The sequence below is a fragment of the Eptatretus burgeri genome, chromosome 9 (genome assembly GCF_056783735.1).
Source record: "Eptatretus burgeri isolate ZD-2024b chromosome 9, Ebu_testis_v1, whole genome shotgun sequence".
NCBI classification, from domain to species: domain Eukaryota; kingdom Metazoa; phylum Chordata; class Myxini; order Myxiniformes; family Myxinidae; genus Eptatretus; species Eptatretus burgeri.
Window position 1 is genome coordinate 88,018,601 of NC_140969.1, and position 10,102 is coordinate 88,028,702.

At 42.9% G+C, this 10,102-nt stretch overlaps 1 protein-coding gene across 1 annotated transcript; it reads left to right on the plus strand.

The window, feature by feature from the left end:
- Positions 1-778: 778 nt before the first annotated feature.
- Positions 779-9,866, plus strand: LOC147020560 (large ribosomal subunit protein P1-like). Its single transcript, XM_085896002.1, has 4 exons — positions 779-1,053; positions 2,550-2,624; positions 6,977-7,085; positions 9,739-9,866. The coding sequence occupies exons 1-4, from the start codon at positions 982-984 to the stop codon at positions 9,816-9,818; spliced, it is 336 nt and encodes a 111-aa protein (XP_085752128.1). The 5' UTR covers positions 779-981; the 3' UTR covers positions 9,819-9,866.
- Positions 9,867-10,102: the final 236 nt, after the last annotated feature.

A 10,102-nucleotide genomic window follows, 5' to 3' on the forward strand; every position in this document is an offset into this window, starting at 1 on the left:
TTGTTTTCGACCAGGGTTCATTCAGTCTATCTTCTCTGACAGTTTTCATAGGATCCGGCTGGAAATTTTTGACAATATGGCTGAATGTACTGCCCACAGTCGCTCGGGGCCCGATTTTTGATTTTCGAAAAAATAATTTTTTTAATGATTTTTCAAAATTTCAAAGTCCCGTTGCTAGGCGACGGAGGTGTGCATAGCAACGGTTCTCATTTGCACACAACTTTGTCATGGTATGAACCTACCAACCAAGTTTCATCGAAATCGCCATTGTATTATATTAACTGAAGTCGCCATTTTAAATTCTGATAATAAGGGGAGAACAAATCTCAAAATGTTTTTTTTTTCGAGTACATCGACTACCCAACAGACAGACAGACAAACATCGACGGAAATACTGATAATAAGGGTAGACTAGATTGACTACCCAACAGACAAACATATCGACGGAAAAAGTGATAATAAGGGTGGAACAAATTAAAAAAAAAATTTTTTTGAAAAAAATTATTTTTTCGACTAGATCGACTACCCAACAGACAGACAGACGAACCCAGATGCAATACCCTTTCCTTCGGCGAGGGTAATTCAATGGAGTGTTGATAAAGTGCAGGCATCCGGCTGAAATGTTCATACACGTGGTGTATATAGAGCCTCATGGTTCTGAAGCCATTATAGATTAAACCGTAAAGAAGAAGAAGACGAAGAAAGTGAGGACGTGAAGGTCCAACTCTTCTCCTGACTTCTACTTTTTCTTGTACAGTCCTATCTGATTCACTCGTAAAAGCACGTGACCAACATCGCCCAATCCTCGTCGCCTGGTTATTTGCGCATGCGTAGTAGAGGCGCTCTTTCTTTCTTTTTCTTTCTTTTTCGAAGCCGAGGCCTCGTCAGGTTGAAGTTGAGTTCGTCTCGTCGGCCATCGCCCGCAATCCGGTGTTTTCTGCGCACCATCTGTTCCTCAAGTCGCTCTCAATCATCATTACCATGGCTTCGGTGTCCGAACTTGCGTGCATTTACAGCTCGCTCATCCTTTACGATGATCAACTGGCGATTACGGTGAGGCGGCGTGTGGACAATGGCTTCAATCTCTCGTTCTCTCTCTCTGTCTCTGTCTCTCTCTCCGTTTTATAAATGCCACGTCTAATATAACTCCCATCGCTTGCACCTCTTCTGCCTCGTGTGTACGCCGCGACCATTGACGAACTTCCCGGTAGTTCGTAGTTCCTTGTCCTGCGTGGTCATTCATTTGGAAAACTACTCGGGATCCTCGGTTATCATACTGTACGTGTGTACAGGCTGGGATAGCATCCGGCACAGTAGTCATGACGCTGTACCGCGTGTACTGTGGTGGCGACGGTACCGTACCTGTGTACTGTACCCCGTCTACTAAATTGTAGTGTCGCTAGACGACGGCAGAGTAATTTCACTGTACTGTACTGTCGTGTAGCTCGGCGACGGCAGAGTAGTCATGACACTGTACCCCGTGTACTGTACTGTAGTGTAGCTCGGCGACGGCAGAGTAGTCATGACACTGTACCGCGTGTACTGTACTGTAGTGTAGCTCGGCGACGGCAGAGTAGTCATGACACTGTACCCCGTGTACTGTACTGTAGCTCGGCGACGGCAGAGTAGTCATGACACTGTACCCCATGTACTGTACTGTAGTGTAGCTCGGCGACGGCAGAGTAGTCATGACACTGTACCCCGTGTACTGTAGTGTAGCTAGGCGACGGCAGAGTAGTCATGACACTGTACCCCGTGTACTGTAGTGTAGCTAGGCGACTGCAGAGTGGTCATGACACTGTACCACGTGTACTGTGGTGGCGACTGTACCGTACCTGTGCACTGTACCTCGTGTACTGTACTGTAGTGTAGCTGGGCGACGGCAGAGTAATTTCACTGTACCGCGTGTACTGTACAGTAGTGTAACAAGGCGACGGCAGAGTAGTCATGACACTGTACCGCGTGTACTGTACAGTAGTGTAACAAGGCGACGGCAGAGTAGTCGTGACACTGTACCGCGTGTACTGTACTGTAGTGTAACAAGGCGACGGCAGAGTAGTCGTGACACTGTACCGCATGTACTGTACTGTAGTGTAACAAGGCGACGGCAGAGTAGTCGTGACACTGTACCGCGTGTACTGTACTGTAGTGTAACAAGGCGACGGCAGAGTAGTCGTGACACTGTACCGCGTGTACTGTACTGTAGTGTAACAAGGCGACGGCAGAGTAGTCGTGACACTGTACCGCGTGTACTGTACTGTAGTGTAACAAGGCGACGGCAGAGTAGTCGTGACACTGTACCGCGTGTACTGTACTGTAGTGTAACAAGGCGACGGCAGAGTAGTCGTGACACTGTAGCGCGTGTACTGTACTGTAGTGTAACGAGGCGCCGGCAGAGTAATTTCACTGTACCATTGTTGGTTTGCATAAGGGCAGGAAGTATTTATTTATTTAATTAGTGTGTTGTTGTTTTTCCTGTGACGTGTGACATACTGTACTTTTAAATTATTTTTTTAAAAACTTTTTATCTTTTTTCATCCACACTGTAGGAAGAGAAGATTCTTGCTCTGTCCAAGGCTGCTGGTGTATCTATTGAATCTTTTTGGCCGGGGCTTTTTACAAAGGTGTGTGTACCTGACGGGCGCTAAGGCATTGTCAGTACCAATGGCTTTCACGTTAATTATGGATGTTGAAGTCTAATTTTGTCATTATTTAGTATCTCGTGTAGTTACGAATATGTTGTGATTTATATTTTGTCCTCGCTGCTGTAACATAATACTGCAAGTCCCCTACAGATATGAGATGTACAATTTTGTACACTCCTGGATCAACGACTACTACTACCACGACGACAACAACATCCCAAGTGCATCCCTCGCATGTGAGGCCGATTTGCAGTTTGGATTGGTTCAGGTCTTTCTTGACCCGGCTGCCTCGATCTGACGTTGGATCCGATTGGGGCAGAAATTTGTCTATGTTCGTGGCGCTGGTGATACCTTGCCTCTTCGGGAAGGACACCGAGGGATCTTTAATGTCCACCGATTTAATGCTCGTAGATGGGACGTCCAGTTTAACGTCCATCTGAGGGACTGTGCACTTGTGATGCATCATATCATCTTTCATCATCACAACCCACCGCGTATTCACTTGCAAAGGGGGTTTTAAACGAGGTTTGTTTGTTGGCCAGCTCCAAAATGCTTCAATATAGTCCAGTTTCAATATGTTGAGTTTTTATAAATGACGTGTTGTAAAGGGAAATATTTGATCACAGACCTGCAATGTTTCGCTGAACTTATTTTTTTTTTACTATTTATTTATTTTTGCCTCTGCTGCCGATGGTGAAGGAAGTTTTGTGTTTTCACCCCTTTCTGTCTGTGTGCAGAATATCTCAAAGTTGTGGACAGATTTGGATGAAATTTTGTGGACAGCTTGGGTGTGTGGCAAGGACAAACTGATTCGATTTTGGTGAAGATCCAGATACGAGAGTTATTTAATTTTTTAACTGATTCTTTACCATTGAGATGTCGGGCCAAAAACGATATATGGCTTGATATTTGAAAAATGTATTGGGCTGGATATGTTCTTGTGGATCTGGCATTGCTTGGCAGAGGTATGCGCTCTACCGAGTGCCCTTCTCATTTATGGCATGGATTGCTTGGAGTTGACTGGTGTGACAAAATATGTTGAACTAGAATGGCACTCGGTAGAGCACATACCGCCGCCACACAATGCTTGATCCACAAGAACATATCCAGCCCAATACATTTTTCAAATATCATACTATATATTGTTTTTGGCCTGATCTCTCAATATGGATAAAAACAAACACAACATAATAGTGACCGAAGCTTTTCGTGCTGCACTCTTCAGGGTAAGATCGCAGCAAGTGAAGGCGCGTGCTTATATACGCAAGTCTCTATAAGGTAGACACTGATTGGATTAACCGTGACGTCATTAAGGTTGAACCAAATGCCCATTGGTTGGCTCATTATCTTCACCTCGAGCTCCCATTGGCTGGAGCAGAGTTCGTCTATGATTGACGTTTGCAACCGCATCCTGGAGAGAGGGGGGATGGGTTTCCCCTAAGGTCCATTCACCATTTGTTACCGTACTTCCCTTGATCTTTCCATGCTCAAAGAGACAGAGACCGTACAAATTCCTTTTGACGACATAGTATTGGATCGGTGGTAAGGATGAAGGTTACTTCCAACATACGTAAATGAAACGAGCTCCGACCTCGGCTCAATATCCTGAACATGTCAGCACAGATAGGGTTGGCAACCAGGTGCTGTGCAATGGCAGATGAAGCAGGTACAGTGGCCGGTGATTGCTGGATATTTCTACATGCTCGCACTGGTTGTGTTCTAACCCTCACAATCTTTCTTCGAATCACCAAGGGGACGTGTTGTTTGATCCGATCAGCCAATCTTAGTGTTGTGCGGCCCACGTACCGAGCTTCACGTCGGCACTTAAACTCATAAATAACATTGCTGGTTTGTGAGGTGGGGAGCACATCCTTGTTTACTGGCGTCAGCAAACGGTGAGAGGTAAAGATTACTCGGGGTTGCACAGCCAGAAACGTGTTGGATACAATATGTTTGATTTGTACTTCAAACCTTCGTGATGATTGCCCTTTCCAGGGCATCCTGATCTGGATTGGACATTTGTCCGGACCAATCTTCCGATCTTTTGTCATGTTTAGAAACTTGTGCATGTATCTCTTAACTATATGCTCAGGATAACCTATCAGTGCAATGCAGATATGTTCAGGATATTGAGCCAAGGTCGGAGCTCGTTTCATTTACGTATGTTGGAAGTAACCATCATACTTACCACCGATCCAATACTATGTCGTCAAAAGGAATTTGTATGGTCTCTGTCTCTTTGAGCATGGAAAGATCAAGGGAAGTACGGTAACAAATGGTGAATGGACCTTTGGAGAAAGCTATCCCCCCTCTCTCCAGGATGCGGTTGCAAACGTCAATCATCGACGAACTCTGCTCCAGCCAATGGGAGCTCGAGGTGAAGATGATGAGCCGACCAATGGGCGTTTGGTTCAACCTTAATGCCGTCACGGTTAATCCGATCAGTGTCTACCTTATAGAGACTTGTGTATATAAGTACGCGCCTTCACTTCTTCCTTCACTTGCTGCAATCTTACCCTGAATAGTGCAGCACGAAAAGCTTCGGTCACTATTATGTCGTGTTTGTTTGTATCCATATTGAAGTTCTGTCGTACCAAACATCGGTTTATTGATCTCTCAATGGTGAAGAATCACTTTAAGAATTTAAGAATTCTCGTATCTGGATTTGGATCTTCACCAAAATCGAATCGATTCATCCTTGTCACGCGCAACCTAAGTTTCATCCGAATCTGTCCACAACTTTGAGATGTTATATTTTGTTTTTGGCCCCATCTCTCTGGTGGTGAATTGCTTAAAAATTATTGTATCCAGATTTGGATCTTCCCCAAAATCTAATTGGTTCGTCCTTGTCAAACACCCAACCAACTCTCCAAATTTCATCCAGATCCATCCACAACTTTTTGAGATATCCTGCACACAGGCAGACAGATAGGGGTGAAAACATGACCTTCCACCTTTGGTGGTGGAGGTAACAAGCTATCTTATCCATTCAATCTTTCGTGTTTAATTCACACCAGGTGGGTTGACTCAGCCTGTCATCCTTCCAAGGTCAGCAAAATGAGTACCCATTCACTGGTAACGGAGTATTGCATCAGCGGCACAGCCGTGCCTCCAGAAAATGATGCAGCGAAGCAGCCACAGGCTGCATACGAATTAATAAAATATATTCACTCACTGCAACTTCATACCAAACCGATTGATTTATTGGTTCGTGTCATCTTGATTAAACCATCATTATTTACTTGCCTGGCAGTGATCTTCCCATCCTTTGTACTTTGCACTGCATGAATGCTTTGAACTTTGATTGCCCTTTATTCTTTCCTCACAGTTAAGTATCATGCCAGGAGCAACAATATCAGGAATTTGGCAAGATCGTTGCCTCAAAAGTTGATTGTCTAAGCAAGGCTTTTGGTGTTACGAAGCTGAAGTTGTGCCGACCGATTCAACGTCAGCCAATGGAGAGCTCATTATAATTTGATGCGATTCTCCAATTGTGTGACTGAAGGTTTTGGGATCGAACACGCTCTTTGTAAATTACAACTCAAAAATGATAGAAGAGGAAGATAAAATTATGGAAACCATGGCTAAACTAAAACACAGCTGCTTTGATTTGTGTTGAGCTGTGGTCCCAAAGTTGAAGTATGCAGGAAGTCACACTGATGAGTCTTAACTTCACTGTCGTGATGAACCTCACAATTTAATTTCTCCTTATCTACGTCAGGTTTTATGAATTGATGGTGGTGTATAGAGGTACTATAATCGACAATGAAAATGTCTTCAGATAAATGGAAAAACTGAAGGAGCTGGATTGATGTTTTTTTAAACATTTAACTGTTTTTCAAGCATGAGTGAAATTGATTTCCCCCACTTGGACAGATGCTTATGAGATGTCGGTCATGGGGTTGTGGGGTTATGTATCACTTAAAGAAAGGCCTAGTTTTTGCCTGTGTCATGGAATGCAAATGAAGTAGTGATGATCCAATTGGGATTTTTTTTTTGTGTAAACAAGTCCATAACGTTGCTAGTTCTGTGAAGGCGAGCGTCAGGCGGTAGACAGGACAAATAATGGATTTTATAATTAACTAAAAGTCAATAAGATCACGTTTATTGCTGTGAGTAACAAGGTGGTGTGGCTGTAGACAAATATTCTCTGATGAACTTTTTGGTGGATTTCCAGTCGACCGAATCAAATGACATGCTGAAGGTTGTGAAGATTTACTAGCTTCTCTGTTCATGAACCTTGGCTTGAAAAGTTTCATCAGTTTTTCTTTTTCTTGCCAGCTTACCCACACCGATGCATTATTGCCTTCATCTCACATTTTGTTCTCTAGGCACTGAAAACCATTGATATCGGAAGTCTGATCAGCAATGTGGGCACATCTGCACCATCTGGTGCGATCACCCCGGCTGCTGCTACGGTCGTGAAAGATGCACCTGCAGGTATTATTGTCCATATGTTTATTTTTTGAAGAAGGGAAAGAAAAAAAAAAACCGGGGGATTATTGTAATCGGCTCAGCCTCTCTGTCTGTCAGCATGACGGACGGACAATCTCCTAAACGGCTGGGCAGAAATTCACCAAACTTGGTCGTTACGATCGCCGCATGGCAAGATGATGCAAGATCAGTCATTTTTGGCCCCACCCCCCCTTAGGAGAGGGTCAAAAGGGCAAATACTGAAAAATGCAACTATGGGGACTTTAAAAAAAATTTTTTTTTAATGAAACTATTTCCAATCAACATTGGGAGACTCGTGTAACAACTCAAAATTTGATATATTGGGTTATTTCTGGTGGGATGTTTTTTTACCATCTTTACCTTCGCATTCTGCGAAAGGTTATGTTTTGGTCGGCGTGTATTTATTTATTTGTAATCTTGTGATTCGTATAACTCAAAAAATATTAAACCGAATTGCATGAAATTTGGTGGGATGATTGGTTATTAGCCAGGAAGCATTCGATTAGATTTTGGGATCGTTCGGGTCAAAGGTCAAGGTCACAAAAAGGTCAAAATCGTCTTTCTACGATAACACGGTCAATTTTTATTCAATTTGCATGCAACTAACGCCAAAATGTTCAGAATTCAACGCCTCATCTTGTGATATGCAATATGACACAATGACACCCATACTCTTGTTACCGGTTAGGGGTCAAAGGTCAGGGGGGTCACGACCTTGAAAAATATGCGGTTTTTGTCATAACGCGGTCAATTCGTGTCCGCTTTACATGAACCCAGCACCAAAATGTTCAGAATTTAATGCCCAATCTTGTGACACAATGACGTCATAACACATGTCACTGGTTGGGGTAAAATGTCGGGGGGGGGGGTCACGCCCTTGAAAAATATGCGGTTTTCAGCATAACTCAGTCAATTCTTATTCAATTTGCATGAAACCAGCATCAAACGAGATTACCTTCTCTTGTTGAAACATTGTATTCACCGAGCTTGCGAGTGAAGACTCGCCAAAACGACGTGAGTTGATTGTTGTTTAGTCCGTAGCTCCCGAAAGTCGGGGGGGGGGGTCATGACATTATAGATATGTGGTTTGTGTCATAAGACCATTGATATGAAACCAGTTCCCCACACTCATACTAAACCAAAAAAAGTAGTGGCGGCGAAGGTATGCGCTCTTTGAGTGCCCGTTCTAGTTCAATTTTGTTTTAGGTGGGAAGTGTGGGGATTTGTGATTGCAAGTTAACATGAGAGCGAAGTTGATGACGTGCCGAGCTCGCTGTTTAAGTGACCTGGCTGCTCTTGTTGACAATCGTTATTAATTGAAGTTGCATATGTTAAAACTGGAAGAAAAATAATTGTAAACTCAATTGAGACTCGTGGACAAGCTCGAGCAGAATGGACGGGGGGGGGGGGGACAAAAAAACCACCGATAACAGAGTAGAGGTGATAGTAAGATCAAGAGGAAGGGTATAACAAAGCATGGGATTAACAAGCTGAATGAAACTCAGCAAGAATAGGATGGGGGAAGTGGCGATGATTCAGAAAAGGAACAAACAAACAATAAGAGTTGGGGGGGGGGGAGGTGGGATCACAATAACCTGGAAAAAGGGAGTGCTTGGGAATGGTGGCATTTGGGGTAGAATATATCATGAGTATTGATGGGGGATGACCTGAGGTAGTGGTGAACAGCTGTCTTGAAGCCCTGGAAGGAAGAATGGGAGTGAACAAGCTGGGGAAGTTGGTTCCACTGGTGAGAGAGAGAGAGAGAAGAGAAACAAATGAGCCTGGATTTTGGGAGTTTTCACAAGAAGACAGTTATTGGCAGACCACGTGTGTCCTCCAGAAACCTGAGAGGACAGAGGATGCAAGACCAAAAATGAGGTGTTAGAATCCAGAGTTCACCAACCTATCTGTGATGTGAGAGTAACAGGCCGAGATACAGCTTTGCCATGGGAGATCCCAATGATTTTTGAGAGCTTTGCTTTCCACCCTCTTCCCTTCAGGGATTCAAGTTAGTTGTGACAAACCATTGATTGGAAGCTATAATGTAATGCATAAAATGGTGTTTTGGAAAAGTTTGTAAAGGAAATTAATTTATCAATAAACTGAAAAATAAATCTTTCTCTGACATTTTAAATGTACTGGATTGGAAAACCATGACAGAGTTTGAGTTCTTGCACTTTTATTTAATACCACTCTTTCCAATATTCTTGTGTTGGGGTGGGGGGGGGGGTGGAATGATTAGCATTGGCATAGATTAATATACACTGTGTGTACCTTTTTTGAGAATTTTATCCACTTGAGTGTACAGATGATGTGAGATGTACACTATATGGTGATAGACCCGAATGGGTTGTGTGGTGTGAAGAGTCGTGAAAAAGTTTCCACAACGGTGAAGGAAAGGGTCCTGTACCAGTGAACCTTTGCTTTTCCACTTAGTTTACAGCCAGTGTCACGTAATGTTTCTCTGGCTTTGTGATAAGGAGTTTTTGGCTCCAAAATGTGAAGAGGAAAGAACGTCTAATTCTCTTTGTCTATTGAGCGATAATTGCATGCGTCTTACAGTGTATCTTGTCGTGCTTGTTCTTGAGGTTGTGTTGTTCACTTGAACTTACATTTATTTTTATTTTTTATTTTCCAGTCGAGAAGAAAGAAGAGGCCAAGAAGGAAGAATCTTCAGATTCCGAAGATGATGACATGGGTTTTGGCCTTTTTGATTAGGAACAGAATGCTTCAAAAATCTGTTAAAATAAACATTTGAATTGCTAATCCTTTGTTGTTTTGAGCTGGTACTACAATTTCAGCGGCACAAGACAATTGTAATGGTGGGACCATCCCTGTCATGGATGTGAAATGTCCTCTTAAGTGTGGAAAACCGCATTTACCGAAATTACTTTTTTTTATTTTTTTTTATTTTTTATTTTTTTGAAGAACGTTACTTGCTGTTTAAAAAAAATATATATTATTGTAGCTTTACTTGCATAAAAGTTTAAAAAGAAAAAAAA

Bases quoted from the DNA above. Each gene is read 5' to 3' on its own strand.
- LOC147020560 (XM_085896002.1), top strand. From the start codon at position 982: ATGGCTTCGGTGTCCGAACTTGCGTGCATTTACAGCTCGCTCATCCTT. The intron at 1,054-2,549 runs GTGAGGCGGCGT...TCCACACTGTAG, and splicing joins ATGATCAACTGGCGATTACG to GAAGAGAAGATTCTTGCTCT. The intron at 2,625-6,976 runs GTGTGTGTACCT...TTTGTTCTCTAG, and splicing joins GGCCGGGGCTTTTTACAAAG to GCACTGAAAACCATTGATAT.